Source organism: Archocentrus centrarchus, chromosome 15 (assembly GCF_007364275.1).
Source record: "Archocentrus centrarchus isolate MPI-CPG fArcCen1 chromosome 15, fArcCen1, whole genome shotgun sequence".
NCBI classification, from domain to species: domain Eukaryota; kingdom Metazoa; phylum Chordata; class Actinopteri; order Cichliformes; family Cichlidae; genus Archocentrus; species Archocentrus centrarchus.
In genome coordinates, this window is record NC_044360.1 from 24,018,707 (window position 1) to 24,036,811 (window position 18,105).

Consider the following 18,105-nt stretch of genomic DNA (forward strand, 5'->3'; position numbering starts at 1 on the left):
CGCGTATGAGGCAGTGAGCCTACAGTAATCTGGTTTCGGTTGATATAGTGGCCTCATTTTTTTGCATGCCAGCAGTGTGAACACAAAGTTTTTTGTTTTTTTTTTTTAAACACAGAGGTGTGAAGGGTGAGTGCTGAGCTGTTGAGTTGTTCTCTGAAATAACATAATCACCTGAACTGTGTTCAGCTCAACCTGAGTGGGTAGAAACATGACAAGTGGCTTGTGTTGCCAAGTAACACAGCCAGTTAGTGGTTGTGTGATGGTCCATACTAATGGTGGCTGAATGGTGCTTGAATAAAGCTACCATGCTGGGTAACATTCAAATGTAGTACAAAGACATCTAGCACACTCATATCCAGCAACTGCTTTATTTTTGAAAATTGCAGTAATTTATTCTTCGGTTTGATTCATGTGTGCTCTCCTCAGTATTTACATCGTGAACTGTTGTTGTGCTTCATCAGTATGTGTTCTGGCACCACAGGCAGCGCACACCTGAGTGTCTGTTAATGATTCTCAACTAAATGGAACATAGATTATACAAGCGGCTGCTACATCAGATATTTATTTAAGCTGTCTGCCAGTGAAGGAGACATTAAACGTTTGTGACCTGAGTCCTATTTTCCCCCATTTGCTCTCTTTCCTCACGCTTCTTCTGCCGTCTGTATTGAGATGCTCTCTATGCAAGTGCAAACATTGACATTGCCTTTAAATTCAATGCAAGCCTCACTTGGGGGTCTGCCGCATCCTGCCTGTTCCTCTGTTATTCAAATAATCTGAGTCATTGCAAATGTCATGACCCCCCTGTGGCGCCTACAAAGTCGTCACAGGGGATTTGAAAGTGGTGCTTATACTTCAGTGTCCTTTAGAGGTGCTGTATTGTATAGCAAACGTAATAAAGAGAGGCTCTGAATGGTTTTCTGCATATGTGCATTGGTAATGCATGCAGTGTTGCATAACTTATTATGTGAGTGTTCTTTGGAGGTTTTTACACCAACCATTTCTACATTATTTTTGCATCTATATTTAAAAATAAACTCCTACTGTGAGCATGTTAAATAACACTCAAATGCTTGTACCAGCCATGAAATAGAGTTCTAACTAACACGATGTGTTTTCTTTAGCACCTCAGAAACAAATGAAACCCAATCACAGATTGATGTCTAAGCCACAGCTAAAACAGATTTCGTGTCCAGGTGTGATCTGCAATAAAATGCCATTTGCATCCAGACTTAAGATGAATTCATTATGTGTATAGAAGACAGTGAGTCTGAGCAGGCTTTAAGCAACAAAAATTTAGTGTAGAAATGGGTTATTCTAGGCCCCCCTCCATGCCTCCTTTTCATGGCTGTGCAAGCAGACCGCCTGCTGGCTTCCAAACATGATGTCACAGAGTGCCTTGCTTAATTAAAAGATTATACAACCTAATTATTATAATTTGGGCTGCAGATGCATGAAGAAGACTGGGATCAGTGCTGGAACAACACACTAGCTCTTTGCCACTCATAATGGGATGCTTTTGATGTCAGATTTTATTAAGATGACACACATTCTCATTAAGGTTACGATTAGTTCCTCGTATATCGTGTGCGCTTTTCGCTTTTTTCCCCCTCCTCTTGTTCCTGGTTGTGTGTTTTGAATTAGGAAGGCTGAGGAAGGTTTTCAGTGTATTTTTTTTTTTTGTTGTTGTTGTTGCTGCTGCTTAAGCATAACTGTTAGTTGCTCTAAAGAAGAATCTGTTGTAACAAGGTGCTGTTATGTTGCAATAATTAAACAAAAAACACTGTAAAAATCTCTATTTCATTTCAGTTTTCTGAGGTAGTTTTTTTGAAATGGTTAGTTTGCAAAAAGTACAGTAAGTTGAGAAGCGCTACGTGATCTTCAGCAGTTCAAGTATTTGTAGTAATAGTTTTTGTATAAAGGGGTCAGTATGGAAGTTGAATCTTGTTGATCACTGTGGAAAAGCGTGACTGCATGTGGAGATCCTCGAGTGAAACTTCCTGCTTTGGTGTTTACAGAGTCAACATATTTTATAAAAAACACATTCTCGCACCTATGTGGTCCAAAGTCACAGAGACTTTCTCTCACGAGAAACTCCACTTACTGTACTTACAGTAGACGTCTGTCCAGGAAGGTTGTGGCTAATTAATTTGTGGTGACTGCACTAATCTCGCTCTGCAGCGCCAGCCAAGCTCTGCCAGGAAACCTACACCACAGAGCCGAATGGTGCTGGAAACAACCTAGTTGCCAGGTTTGTTTGATTCTCTCCTGCCAGCGTCAACATCTGTGTGCGTTTGTGTGCAAAGGAAAGCAAAGAAAGGAAGATCCAGAGAAGCCCACAGGCCACCCATGTCCTAAATCTGTTTTTGTGAATGAAAAAAGAAAGGTAGACAACACACTATGTGCCTGTCTCTCCTCTTTCTGCTTCACTCAGACACGTGAATGCGTGTGCTAGAACAAAAAAAAAAACCCTATGAGGATAATGCAGATGGCCTTTTTCCAGAAGTATCCAGGAAGCTTTTAAAACACAGTTCTGAAGGCCAGTGGCAAATGTACTGTAATACGGTGATGGAGAGAGACAGCAAGACAAAATGAGAGCAAAACTGAGGTTTAATGGAGTGCTTATTGTACTCTGGAGTCTCATTGAGTGACTGGAACAATCTGACTTTTAAAAGTGGGCATGCTCATTCATCCAGCTATCATTAAGAATTCCATCATCTCATCTTCATAATTTGTCTCATTAGATCACGAAACTGATACTGCCCTGACAGAAGAATCTAATTTCTTTCTTTTTTTAAATTGCCATGCTTAGCATATTAGCAGTTGGACATTGCAGCGGAATCTGAAATTGAATTGACCTAGAATAAAACTGTAATCGTCGAGGGGACTGGGTTATATCTCACGCAATCTCCAGTCCTCCTCGAATTGCGATAGAGTAATGACTGTAGCAGACTCTGTGCTCTCGCCTTTATGAAGCCAAAAATTCCCCAAAGACTCTGGGCATAATGTACACTGTCAGCAGATTGATGGAAACAAGCGTTCAGGCCCTCATCTCCTCGTTTTAGTACGAAAGTCTTCTTATCTCAGCTCACTCTCATCAGTGCTGCGGCGTCTGCCAGGGGATTGAAGAGTGCCACCGCATTCCTGGCTGGCACGAATGTTTGGACATAGCCGAGGTGCAGGCATTAGCCAGAGCCGCCTGCAGAGGACGGGGCTGGCACAGGCAGTCAAGAACTCAGTGCCCATCTGCTGCCAGAGCCAGCTAGGGGAGCCATCATTTATTACCACTGATGTGAAAAGCAGCTCCTGTCAATCTGGGCACATATTGTGTTGTGATTCCTGCACTATAAAAGATTTCTGCACCAAGTCTGCATGTTTGGCTTTGGGCTGTAGAGTGGAGGGTATTTCTTTTTTTTTTCCCCCCCCGTCTTCTCTGTTTTTAATCCACTGAGGTTATTCATCACAGATCATATTTCAGAAGACAAAAGACTTGGAAAGAGCACTTCTTCAAACTCTGTTTTATCTCCTATGTGTCATATCACTCTGCAGAGACTGCATCGACAGGCCTGCAGAGCCAGATTTAACCATGCAGCCAGCTTCAGCTCTCTAACTCCCACTTAAACAGCAGACTCTTTTGTCTGCAACATCTATCAGACCTGTATGTTTAGCCTGGCTACAAACTGCTGAGCTCCTCTGTTCCACTGTGACTTAATCTTCCATCTTTGGCTCATAGTTCTGGAAAAATATTGACATGACCCCAGATGTTTGACGTTACTGTTGCTTTGTATTTCTTTGATAATTCTGCGTTCATGTTGCCCGTGCCTTCTGCAGGGTAGTTATAGCATGCACTTGGAGTTTGCAGTAGACTTTCACATGCTGCATGAAGAGCCTTTTTTCGTGCTCATGTAGAAACATACATGTCTGAAATGACTGCCTTTATCATCCATTCCAGCACTTTTTCTTTAAAAGTCTCTTCCTGGATTACTGCCATGTTTTTCAGGACCAAAGAGACAAGAATGGCTCAACCTGCTTTACCTGAGTGAGGCCTAATCCGTCTTAATCTAATAATTGCTCCCATATTTTCTGTCTCCTAAGAGCGCAGCTGCAGGGTACGGCTCTGGCTCCAGGTTGCCGTGCACCATGGGTAATAATCCCCAAGGTCGCCTTCATGGTCACGATCAGATCTGTGAACTCTGCAACGGTTTTTCGTTGTCGTCATGTGGGCGTTGCAGACAAATTGTTTAAAATCTTATCACAGCTCTTTCTTTTCTTTTCTCTGCTCTTCTCTTTCTTTCCCTCGCTCTCTGTTGGCTCGCGTTCTGTCCTTGGTAACGTGTGGGTTACGCAGAGATGCATTAGGCTGCTTGTGTTTCAACAGTCCGCCTTTTATGAGTGGGTGTTGAAAATTGGTGAGAGCTGACTGTGCTCAGATGTCTCTATTTTAGATGCAGCATGACAGTTATGAAGCCGGGTGTAGAGGGATGAAGTCCGGGGGGGTGATGAGCGATGTGGCACATATCATCTTTGAAAGGCTTCTTTGCATTACTGGAGCTCCATCTGCGCCATAAAACAAACTGATCACTCTCAGCCAGCGGCTGTTTATGCATCACATGATAACGAGAAAAAGCTTGACATTGTTATTCTATGGTAATACTTAAATAACCACAGCAGCGAAGTCAAAAAAAAAAAAAGACAGCCCTTTGAATTCCACCACTTTGCTCGGAAAATGGGAGCAGCAATTTTATGAAACATGAGCGAAGATAAATGGAAATGCAGCATATAAAGCAAAAACAGATTGTATGATTCTAACAAGTTTAAAAGTCAATATTTGGTATGACCATCTTTATTATTCAACACAGCCTGAGCTCTTAGCCAAGCTTTCTTCGAATTTCTTGTCTTCGGGAATAGTTCTCCGGGCTTCTTGGAGAACATTCACAGCTCTTCTTTGGGTGTTGGCTGCCTTTTGTTCTGTTCTGTCAAGATGATCCCACACTGCTTCACTAATGTTGCAGTTCAGGCTCTGGGGAGGCTGTCCATGACTGTGTTTTTTGTTTTTGTTTTTGTTTTTTTTTCTTTTCTATACAAGTATGCTTTTACTGTATTGGCAGTGTATCTGGGATCATTGTCATGCCTTCAGAAAGCCTGGAGACCATTTTTTAAAATGACAAGAAAGTCTGGCTGCTTGGAACTAAAATATAAACAAGGGGCGGCTCAAGACTTTTGCACAGGCACACATTTATTTCTACCTACTTAAACCATGATCACATATCTTTTTGCTAATGGAGTTACACATGACACTCCAGAGTAGTGCTTATCCTCAGTCCCAGCCTGAATTCTGCTTCAGGCTTTCTAGTATGACTAATAATGAGGCAGCAATGCTGTGTGGCCTATTAAAACACTGTTGGAGTAGTGTTTGGGTGGGGCATAGCCAGCACTTTGACGCTGCTGACCGCCTCCCAGCATGCTTATTAAGAAATTTATGGCTCATGCCTGCCCACCCCTCTCCTGTTCATACTGACATTTGAGTGCTTTTTTTTTTTTTATTAAATCAATTTTTTTCTTCCTGTCATAGATGCCATATGGAGTGCTTCTTCATTGAAAGACCGAGTTGTGTTGGCAAGCAGCGGCTCGTTAGAAGTGATGAGAGGGTTTTTCATAACTGCATAGGAGAGGTGACATACTTCTGTCAAGTGAAATTAATATCAGTCATCCAGAATGATTTGATGAAAAATGTTTCTTTTGAGAGTTTTCAAAATGGGACTCACTTCAGAAGTTGCTTTTTTTTTTTTTTTTTTTTTTCCTTGTGGAAGGAGTGAACCAAACTGACTTGTCTACCTGGCGAGGTTGCATGCCGGTTGCTATGCCAGTGTTGCCTGGTAATAAGTTGGGGAGGGGGGTTTCTTTGTGGGGTTTGGTGCAGAGCTCGCTCCCTGCAGTCAGCAATAAGACGGAGTGAAACACACATGAGCTGATAGGGATCTCAGCGAGGTTTCTTATAATGAGCCCTCTTTTTGCACACCAGCAAGTTGCTCTGTGAGTGAGACCTCTCCACAGAGCAATTACCTGGTACAATAGTGGCAGCGAATGAATTTAGGTAGTGTTGGTGCATGCGAGTGTCACTAGTGAAAGGGCAGCCTGGCTCTGCTGCTTGAGAATGGTTTTCAATTAAAGGGGTTGAATAAACGCAGAAAAGCGCTCTGCTGATGTGCGCCTTGCAGAGAATAAAACACTACCTGGGGTCAGTTTTTTGGATTTAATGGAAAGAGTCAGCAGGGTCTCATTCTTTTGTATTACTCTGATTCATTTTGACTTGATAGACTGTGGGTTTATCTGTAATGACTGAGGCTGTACACTGAAAGCTACCTTGTAAGAGGCTCTGATATCATTTATAAAACCTCGATCACTGTAAGGTGTACAGACTGCATTAGTCTTACAGTGATGAAACCAAATGTAATGTGTTCAGAGTTTGTTGAATTATATCAATTAACAGTTTTCCATTATGGAAAATAAACTGGTTAACTTGTATTTAAATTAGTATTATCTGCAGGGTCTAATTCATCAAATATGAGACTTGATAGGTTTAGTGTCACTATACAGTACACTGAATATTTTTCTTATACTTTCTGACCTTTTTCTGCCCTTGTGGATTTTCCTGCCTTAAAAAAGTTAAGCGTGCATATCTGTCACTCTCGTTTCAGTGGGCTGACAGAGACATCGTATTCAGTCTGACTCCATCCTGTTTATTGTCTCAAGAACTGTCAAGTTCAAAAAGGCAACCTGACCTCTTCGTTTGGCAGCTGTTTCACGTACGGGTGATTGCTCTTTGTCGTTCACGTTGGGCAGGAAGTAACTGTTGCTGACAGAATTGTTAAAATATTGGCCAAGAAATCACTGAAGTTGAAATATTTTGGATCACCACAAAATAAACTCCAGTATTTGTCCATGATGGACATTTTCCAACAATGTGGTGCGTGACAGACTCATTGCACCAAAGTATTTCTGTGTATATTTTTTGTTGTATAGAGAATTTAAACTGTCACATGATATAAGTCGGAATGCTGTTAATCATACAGCCTTACCTGTTTCCCGTTCTCTTGGGTTTTTCCACTGTACTTATTAAACTATGAAGTCCATTTTTAGGAGAGATCTTCTGCCAGCCAGTGTTAAATGAGGCAGCCAGTGGACTTAACCCAGTCAGTGGAAAACTGCAACACATACACACCCACACAGACACAAATCAAGTGATTTGACAGGCATTGAAAGCTCTGTCAGTGGGCGTCGGAGCTTCCCATGACTTTGCCATTTATCCTTGCCATTTAATCCTTCTGACATCTCGGCCCATCCAAGCGAGGACGAAGCTATCACAGTTTTCCATCTGAGCTTTTACTATGGCTTTTAAAAAGATGCACGCCTGGCCTCTGATAGATGATTATCAGCATATATGATTCCAGCATGCCCGTCATTAATGAGGTCAGATAAGATTTCTTAAAGATAAGCTGTTTCTGAAAGTTTGCTTATGCTCAGGAAAAATCATGAAAATACAAACAGCTTTCATCACTTGGCACTGTGGAAACACATAAAAGGTGTTTTTAGGTTCGAATCCATGCGCTCCTTCAGGTGCTGTATGCAGGTTTTTGTTTTCTTTTTGCCATATTCTGCATCCATCTCTCTCCTCTTAACAGTGAGGAACATCTCTGTTAGCTCCCCCCTTTGCTCTGTTTGACATCTAGTCTAATAAGAAAGCTAATCTTGTTAGTTTATCACTCCAATGAAGGAGGAGGAATCTGGAGCAGCTGATAAATTTCAGAGGTTTTTTTTTTCCTCTTTCTCCCCACTGCTGGCATGCCTGGCTGGTTTAATGGATTGCTGTAAGTGTGTTCTCATGACCCCACTCTAAAGATGAGCACAAACATCCACTTCTGATTTTGGTTCATAGGTGGGGACCTATGTGTCCAACAACATGAGGCGCATTGGCATATTTGCTTCTGTAACCGCGGCTGGGCTTCTGGCATCAAATCTGCTACGGTGGATGCTTTAAAGGGGAGAGGAGTTTGCATCAGTGTGCTCTCTTTTGCATCTTGAAAAATTGATGAAATTTTTTTCCAGTCTGCGCTTGTTGTGGTGCTGCTTGTCTTATGTCCTGATTGACATTGAGTAAATAAGATGTTAAGCCCACTTTCAGATCTTACGTGAACTTTTGGAGGTGTTAATAATTAATCTGATCAGAGGGAGTGTAATTTTTTATTGCTTTCTTTCTTCTTTTTGTTTTTTTGGTGTACTCTTTTGAAGTTTCAGTGTTGTGTCAGTGCGTGCTGTTTGAGCTGGGAGGACTGATGTTATCAGGAGTCTTGCTAGTCTAATCCTTAATTGGGTATGTAGATATTGTGATTTAGGAGAGGATGGAGTAATGAAAAGGAAGTGATCATTCTTGATAGTGCTGTTACCAAGTGACACTTGAAAGGGTTTACTTGTAGTGTCTGGAGGTTAAAGGTGCAATCAGAAATATTTTGAAGCACTTGATACTGCAGTGAAGTACCAACAAATCACACCTAAATAAATGGGAGCATTGGACCATTTCCAAGCAGAAAGCAGATTTACTGTTTTTGTTGACCAAAGTCTCCCTTTCCTTCATCTCAGTTTGAGCTGAACTAAACTTGCCATATAGCCTGTCGTTATACATGTAATTAAAAATAAATTTTAATTATTTTAACAGCTCTTCACTCCTTTGCTCTCTGTTTCACACATGTGTACCTCCTGCATGTCTGAGAAGAAACTGGAGGGGCAAGCATAGCTGTGCATTGGTAACACACAGAGCCCATTCACAGCTTTGCAGGCATTCATCTACGTGCTGTAAATGTGTGCTGTCACTGTCTGCGGACTCCACTTGAGTTTTTCAAGGTTTTTGATGGTCTTACAGCATGCCAGAAGAAGTCATTATATATACAAAGAAATTCTTTATAGTGAAGTAAAACTGAGTGTTAAAAATGTTGTAAACTGTCAACGGCAGCCTTTGTCTGTGCTTTTCGTGAGTGCTTTTTTTTTGATCTTTGAATTTTTTTTTTCCCTTCATGCTGAACTCCGCTGCCATTCCCTTTTCACTTCAGGCCTATTTTTCAACCAAGCAGCATTCGGTCTAGTATTATCACCATCACACTATGCATACATTTTATTTATTTATTGGAGGACTGCACACAAGCTTGTGTGCATAGGTTGCATACCCATACTCCTCCATTTACACAAAAGGACAAAAACATTGCACCATTAACTCTGTTTTACATTTTTAATCTTTGTTAATGCTAACAGCATGACCGACCGACCACCTAATTCATTCATTTCTGAGGACATCATTACTCCAGTATATATTTAAATAGCAAACAGTCACATGTAGAACCTTTGTGCATGAATGCAGCATATCAGCGGCAGTCAAATGTTTGAGACTCTGTGATCTGTGTGTCACTTGATTGATTGAGATTAATGTCTAATTTTGAGCGTTCCAATCACTGTCTCACGCTCCGTCAGCAGCACTCATTTCTGCGACTCCAAGGCTCCTTGTTCTGCTGTCCTGTCATTTGAAAACATTTCAGTGCAGCTGTCTAACTTTGACACGGTCCACTGAGAGGTTGTCAAACCGCACACATATGGGCTATTTGAGCTCCCACGGCGGGTGTGTCTGGTGCTGTATATTTGTGGGTGCTGCCTGTGTGTGTGTGCGTGTGTGTCTTCCACTTTAACCCCGAGGAGCCTCAGGCTTGTGTGTCATCCTTGAATGTCGTCACGCTGCAGAGGCATGTTTGGGGAAACTTTCAGAGATAACATTGTGGTGTGCGTGATGGCCTGGTGGAACCACACAGAATTTTTCACTGATAACATCTCTGCTGCTGCTGATCTCAAGGAATTACTTTTTTTCTTTTTTCTTTTTTAAATGCAGAAATGTCTTCCTGCTTTATTGTGAAATCCTGTTTGTTTCACCAGTCAGATTGTGTTACTAGAATATTGATTTAATTAACTCACACCCTTCTGTCTTACGTACCCACATATCCTCCACCTGCAACCTCGGTTCTGCATCCCGCCTGTTCTTGAAATCAGCTTGGCCACCCCTGCCTGTCTGTGCCAGCAAACAAAGTTGGGAAAGAGAGAAAGAAAAGAAGGCGCGAGTTTCAGATGAGCCCATTATGGTGGGTTCTGGCTGTCAAGCTGACTTAAAGGCGACTCCCACCTGACAGGCCTGACAGCCGTGGCAGGCTTAATGGGGTTGGCAGTGCAGTGAGCTGAAGAGGCGAATCCCTGTGTGCAGATATTTTACCCTCTCAGCAGTTTCCCGCTCAATCTTTAACCCACTTTTTGTCTCGTCCAACTTATTTCCAGGTACCTTGATGGAATTCCAAGGAAATGTTTTGAAATATGTCAAAAATTGTGATGAGCAGTGATTGACGTGAAATATTAATAGTGCTGCAAGGTTTTTTTTTTTGTTTTTTTTTCCTCTCCTGACATTTGGTTGCTGATTGGTATCAGAGGCAGGGCTTCTCTTTTAGATGCTGCCTGAAAGACTACTTCTAATACATTTTACTGTTTTAATGGCTTTCTGGCTTTAAAACAAACACTGAGTCTCTTTATAGTGAGAGACTTCAATAATCAGTTTTTCAGCATTGTTAAAGCTTCTCTAATGTCAGAATATGTAGCTTTTCACACACAAACTGCAGCTGGTGAAGTTTTTCCAGATGAGGGGGCTTACGAGAACACAAATGTGTGACACGTGTGATCTTGACATGGTGACAGAGCGCCGAATATTCGTTGACTAAAGCACACAGAGAATTTCCAGTACTGTGAACGTGTCTGAAGTGGACATTTAAAACTGAAAATCTGTGATCTTTCCAAATCCAAATTGTTAGTCCAAAAATAATGCATCATTAATGGAAATCAAAAGTTTGTACAGCTCTGATTTATTTATTTTTTTTAAAAAGGTAGACAAACCTCTGTTTCTACCAGACCTGATTGTACTTTGACTAAAAGACAATGCTGCATTGTTGACTTTAAAGTTTGCTACCTTGTGATGTTGCTTCTCTCTGCTTCTGATGGCACATTGCTAGTCACAGCAGTCTTTGTATTGACTGTTTTTGTCATAAGAACAGTCCCATCCTGTGTTCCTCAGTCTCACGCTCTGTTTGCCTTTTATCTAGAACTCTCCCTTTCAACTGCTCTCGCTTTGAAGGGCCCTCAGTCTGAGTTTGGATAGCATTTGCCCTGCTTATCTATCTGAAATGCCACACAGTGCATATCCAAGCATTCTCTTTTCTGCAGCCCTCGTGTGACTGTGTGAAAAGCGTGACCTAAATAATCTGTGTTGATCTGGCCAGACTGATACAACTTTAGTGAAATTTGAGTTGCTGAGTGAGTAAAAGACAAGAGCAGGGATGGGAGTTTTGATGCTTTGTGTATATGACTGTGTTTGTACTCTGTGTGTGTGCCCTTGAAGTCTGTTCTTGTGTGCCTGTTTAGAAAATCAGGATTGCAGAGTGTTTGATAGATGTAGGTCACGGCACCTTCTCTGTTTGTGCAGTACAGTAAACTTGGCAGACTTGTGCGGCTCACTCTACCCACCTCTCTCTCATGTCTGTCATTCTGTGGTATGTGAAAACGTCTTAACTGTCTGTGCTGTCTCTGTTGGGATTTTTCCCGGAAGTTATTCCCTCTGTGTCTGCGTGGATTTAAACTCATGTGCACTGTATGTCAACGAACATCTCAAATGAAACCATCAACCGCATGCCACAGCCCCACCGTGTCTCCACCAAAGTTCATAACGTTGCTGTGCAGAGGAGGTTTGGCGTGATGGAAGCTGGCACGCTACCTCACGTCCCAGCTGTAGGCTTGGCATGGAGGCAGAAGGCTGTCTCTGAACGTCGATTGTCTGAGGTGGATGGTGAGGATGACTCTGCTCGTGTTTCCAGCCCATCTGCTACCTTTTATCCCAGTTTTACAACAGATGGAACAGATTCTCAGTCCCACAGGAGAATTGCTGGAGACCATTTGCTTAAACAGAAGAGTTGTTGCAACCCTTGGTGCAATAAATCACGGGGAACATTCATGGTAGAGCTCTTTTCCGATGGTGTGGAATGATTTATGAATGATGTCGAAATATTCTTAATTGTTAATCAATAGCTGAAAGAAAGAGAATGAAATTATTTTTGCTCTGTATAATTTTTGCCTATGGAATAATTGTATAAGCGCACGACTTTTGATCGTTGTGTCTGGGAGGAAATCATGAGGAAAAACTGAGAATAACAAGTGATCATTATGCAGAAACGAGTTTAGGGGACTTGATTTGAGGTGAAAAAGTGAAGTTCAATTCTAAGTAATGTAAAAGCTAATAATCAGGCGGCATGTGTCATTGCTGAAACCTGTACAAACCTACCTGTGAATTTAGCTGGGAAAAAAGATTCCCCAAAGAAGCCGTCGATCGCCCTGTTTGCCACACCTGATGTGAGAGTCTGTTAAACTAAAACTAACTACTGGAGTATACTGTCATTGTCCCTCCATTCTTAGCTTGTTTATACCAGCTGATGAAAGTGTGAGGTTTTTTACAATGTGTATTTGCATAAATCTGAAAACCCCGTGGGTTTAAAGGATGCAGGGTGCAGAGGCTGACAGGAAGAGGTGACGCGTTGGGCTCCAGAGGTGCTGATGGTCTGAAATATTGAGCTGTTTTTCTCTGGGTTTTAAAGAAATACCACTTCAATTTATTTGACATCGGTGTCAGAGCTGTTGCTTAGCATTTCTACAAGTAATCTTTTCTCTGCTCATTCCAATCTTCAGCAGTACTCTGACCTTGTCAGAGTCAGCAAGCTTGAGCCTTGAAGGGACAAGTTTATTTTCTTGCGTGCCTTGCAAAACATACCTAATGATTGAAGGCTTAGGTCGATCTATTTGCGCAGCTTTCATGTAACATTTAGATGGTATTTTCTGATTTCTGTCTTGCTGATGCAACTAGAGGTAGTCCGTGTCTCAAGCTGATGCTATTTTCTCTGAAATACGTGTTAGTTCCTTTTAAATGTGGAAAGTAATGTATGTGGGCATTTAAGGCAACTTTATTTACTCTTATCCCCCCCGAACCTTTCCACGGGCTCTCTAGAATGGATGTCTTGTTTGACCATCCTTTCTACCTTGCTGTGTCTTTTCCAGCCTACCTGCCTGTCAGCTCTAACCACCTGCAGCGCAGCAGGAAGATAGGAGTGGTGGCGCGTAGAGGGTCAAAGAGGCTCATTTTTAACAGCTTCCTCATCTCCTTGATTTAACTTAATTGAAAGATCCCCTCTTTGCCAGACAGCCACACACACACACTGTCACGCAGGTGTAGGTATGGTTAATCGACTCTAGCAGTGGACCGTTCCTTATCATAACAAATCCCCGACATGAGGCATAACATTGTGTTACACAGGGCCCATGAGGGCCTGCCTCGACACCTTTTGCAGATGGCTGTTGATAAGTATTTCATTGTAGTGGTTGTTCAGACACGTAGACAGCGTTCATTTGGAGCAGCTGCCGAGTTTAAATCAGATGCACTCAATTAGACTCCGATAGCGTCATCTATATGTTTATACTTGGCAACAATCAGGAGTTCAGTTTGCCACGAAAAACTTATAAGTGAACTAAGATATACAGCATGAACAAAATTTGGACTGAATGAGACAAAATACATTACGTTCACAGTGTATTTTTTTTTGGTCCTTTTTGAGGTAGACACAACAATCATGCAGTAGGGATATGCATGACTGTGTTTAAGTGAGGGTAGAAATTGCCAGCTGTGGAATGCAAATTTTGCGGTCTGTGAGTGTATAAAAAGAATCAAATATTTTGTATATAAAAGCTGTTGGAAACTGGCCGTCCCTGCAGTGTTGAAATCAGTGTGCTCATTTTAACTTGACCCTACAGTACTGTGTAAAAGTTGTGAGTGACGCCTCGTTTACTTATATTTTGCTTCCAAGGAGCCAGACTTTGTGGTCATTTTTAAAGTGGTCTTGAACAATAGCTCTCCAGCTTTCTGAAGGTCTTTTGAGGTTTTTCTTTAGATATTGGCTGCTTTTGCATTCATTTTCAGTCCACAGTACTTGTAGCTGACCATTTTCAGTGGAAAGTTTATTTATTGTTTTGTTTTTTTGTTAAACCATTTCAGCCACTTAGAAAATATTTAAGCAAAAGAGAGACTTCACTGAACCAGTGTTGTGTCTGCACAGACAACTTAGCAAAGAACCAATTTTGAATTGTTTCTTCAGGAACTAGAGTAGCTTTGCATGAGTCATAGTTATTTTGTTGTTGTTGTTTTTTTAAAGATCCTTATTTGTACCATACCAGTCACTGATGTAGACCTTCACTTCACCCTCTGTCTAAAACCAGCTGTTTTAGCCAACTTTCCTGTGATTGGCTGCCCCTCTCCTGGCGAGAACCCATTGAAGAGAAGCTATGGTCTTGCCTGAGATCACCATATAAAAAGATCTGTGCCATGCTGATGTCAGCTTGGTGCAGTACCAAAAGAAAGAGCTGGAAAACAAATGTTTATATCATGCTGAAGCCTGAGCTTTTATCTCAGAAAGCTGACTTTTACAGATGCTTACTTTAATTTAATAAAGGCATTCAGCTTTCTAACAGTACACATACAACAGATCCATTTTGGGTCTGTTTCCTCTGTGTGTTTGGCAAAGCTTCTTGTGGTGTAGACTGTACTTTCACATTTAAGTAAAAGCACAGAACAAAATAGAACTGACTAATAATCTTTCTGTATTTTGCGCAAATCTTCTGAGACGTTGTTTAGTAGAGCAGAAAAAGCGTCTCTCAGTCAAATCTTGTTGGCAGCACCATGAGGGACAATAAAAGATTCAAGTGTGCGTGAGGGTTGTGTGTGTGTGTGTGTGAAGCACATCGTGCCTTGTTTGAGAGACATGTCTTCCTGAGCTGATGACAGCATGTGACTGCGAGCTGGATGTGTGAGTGTCAGAGCACCCACTCACATCACAGCCTCCCTAACAGGAAAGGTATTTTCCCCCCGCGTTGAGGCTGATGATTTTACGAGAAAATAATTCACAGCTAGCCATTATTGTCTAAACATCACATTCCTCCACGGGGCTAAGTGGTTGCTATGGCATACACTTAATGAACGGAAAAAGCAGTAAAATGTTAACAGCAGCCCCATTCTAATCCTGATTTCCCTCTTTCTCCTTTTCTCCTCCTTTCCAGTTCTGTCCATCCAGGCCGCTGCCATTCAGTTCACCAAGGAGCCCAAGTCCCAGGATGCCTTGCACGGCCGCAGCGCCATGCTACGCTGTGAGGTCAGCGATCCGACCGACATCAGATACCGCTGGCTTCACAACGGCCAGCCCCTGGAAAACAGCGAGAGGCGCTTCCAGGAGGGCAGCAACCTCAAATTCAGCGCCGTGGATCGGCAGCTGGACGCAGGGAGCTTTGAGTGTGTCGCAGAAAATACAGCCACGGCAGAAGTGCTCCACTCCAACAATGCCTCCTTCAATATCAAGTGTGAGTGTTTAGTTTCAAGCCATTTTCCCCCCTCATTTTCCCTTCCTTTGAGGGGTAAAAACAAACCCTCTTAAGTGAAAATTACCAACTGACAGGGTTTCATAATGGCAACAAGGGTGTGCATCCAGTTTCTGGATCAAAAAAGCCAAACAAAAGTTGCAGTATAAGATGACAGGTAGTATAAGCTGAAGGAATGTTTCCACCTTGTTGCCTTGTTCTTTGTGCCTTCTCCTCTCTATAGGAAACTGGATATGTGTGCCACCAAGCATGTGTTTCTTGTTGCTTGTATCTTTTTTTTTTTTTTTTTCCCCTCTCCGTTGTGTAACACTCTCTTTCCCATATACTGTCAAAAGGCTTTTTGTCAGGAAATTACTGAACAGTGTAGTTCACCTTGTAGCAGTATAATCCTTTAGGTTCAGATTAACACAGCCCTCTCTGCTCCAGCTTTTCATTCATGTCATGCTTTTCACATCTTCACCTTTTTTAAATGTGTTGTCAAATTAAGGGGAAGCACGCTAGTATCTTTATTTTGTTGTTTAGCCTCATAGCCAAAACCTCAATGACCCTCTTGAGTTTCAGAGCAGAGGAAGTCATGGAAATTCTGCACAGCTCTGTTTGGGATAAATAATAACCCTGTTTGGGCCTCATCAAAGGCCCTCAGGTACCAGTTGTTACTGAAAAGCCTTTGTGCTGTACAAACACGTTTTTTTTTTAGTGATGGTCGAAGGAGGGGGAAAGAAAGGCAAAGCAAGGCGAAAAATGAGTCCATCTGGAACATGTTCTCCTCTCTTGCTACATTCTGCCTGGAGGTTTGTCTTTCCTGTGATGATACTTGTTCAAAGGGTGATTACAAGAACAGATGAGTGTCCAGACCTCCTAGTTGTAAACTGAGAGATGGATGGAGGGAGAGAGAGAGAACAGTGGTTAAACTCCCTCTCTATGATGTGTCTCCACAAGTGGATATTTGAGGTGTATGATGTTGAGCTCCGTCTCTCTGAGTACTCACAGTTGTAGCCAAAAGACCAAAGAGGCCCATCGGTTTTCCAAACCCTGTCCGATCTGACGGGAGCTGCTCATACGTATTGAACGTGATCTAGTGTGTGAATAAAGCTCAACTGACACACTCCCACAGATTTAATAGAAAAGAAACAAGTTAGACATGATGCACCAGTTCTTCAGAGCGGAATAAACTGTATTATCTGCCAAGCCATTAACATTCCCACACACTGGGAAAGCGAGGCATAGTTTTCTTGAAAGGAAGGGCGTGCAATAAAAAGAGGCTGAACTCATTAAACTGTGGAAATGTTTATAAAAGAGTGGTTGTGTGTTTTTTGATTGGTGAAGGTATCAATCGCTCTCACAAATGTGTGTATACTTTGACTTGATCACTGACGTTATGCAATCTGGGTTCAGTTCATGACCTAAACTGATCATAAAAACATCAGATTTTGCATTTAAGCCTTAGAAAAACAGATTTGCCTAAAATGTATGGGTGCACCGCACTGCCACAGATATCTGCTTGGTAGTACTCAGCAACATACCAATAAAATACCTGGATTTAGTTCACAAAATCTGAGGCACAGACTTTTTGGTATGAGTCTGTAAGCATGTCATTTTAATCTAAAATTAAGAATATTATAGGAGTCATTAGAAGTGGCTCACTGACATAGACTGCCTCTGAGGACAGCATGGTGGTGCAGTGGTTATCACTGTCACCTCTCAGCAAGAAGGTTCTGGGTTTGAATCCAGTCTCTTTCTGGGAGGACTTTGCATGGTCTCTCCGTGTCTGTGCGGCTTCTTCCTCCAGCAGTCCAAATGTTTACACGTATGTGGGCAGGTTCATTGGTGATTGTAAATTGACCGTAGGTGTGAATGTCAGAGTGCATGATTGTTTGTCTCTATGTGTGGGCCCTGCAACAGATTGGTGACCCGTCCAGGGTGTACCCCCCCCCCCCCCCTTTCCCTAAATTGGATAAGTGGAATAATATTGAATGGATTCTCAGTCTGTCTGTCTAGTTTATGATGGGGCGTCATATTAAGCAGTCTTCAGAGAAGGACTCAAAAAATATTGCGTAAATATACTACTCATTTTTTTAATGAGTACCACACACATAAATCAAATATGAGCATCAGGTACACAGCTGAGAGGCTGGATATGGAGTTATTAATGCGCTGCACATTAACATTCCTATAAGAATGCTAATAGCTTTGCATGGGTTTGATAAGAAATCAGCACCATGAGTGGATTCCTCAGGCATAACTTTAGATAAGAAACTCTACTGTGGTGGTTTGTTAACTTTGTTAAAGGAGAAACACGATCGTTTAGAGGATAGTGCACACTTTTCTCGACCAAATGCTCAAGCTTCAGTAGTAAATCATCCCTAACCACTTTTGTATGCTACGTCTCTCTGTGCATATCAACATTTTTGCCTGTGCATCAGTATGTGCGGTTTGGCTGTCCAGCCCTGGATCACTTTAAGCTGATCAGACCACACTATGGTGGTGGTTGTCATATTTCCAGTCATGGAGTTTTAACAAGCGATAAAGCCCATGCAGCTTTAAAGTCGACGTCTTCTGGCATTAATC

At 41.9% G+C, this 18,105-nt stretch overlaps 1 protein-coding gene across 2 annotated transcripts in view; it reads left to right on the plus strand.

Moving 5' to 3' along the window:
• ptk7b (protein tyrosine kinase 7b) overlaps positions 1-18,105 on the plus strand; it is a 78,440-nt gene that overhangs the window by 42,384 nt on the left and 17,951 nt on the right. The window contains exons 2-3 of one of the 2 annotated variants that reach the window (XM_030748639.1): positions 15,223-15,288; positions 15,385-15,519. In XM_030748639.1, coding sequence (XP_030604499.1) covers positions 15,223-15,288; positions 15,385-15,519 — 201 coding nt within the window. Of the gene's footprint in view, positions 1-15,222; positions 15,520-18,105 lie in introns of both variants that reach the window. The other variant, XM_030748638.1, reaches the window with a different exon arrangement.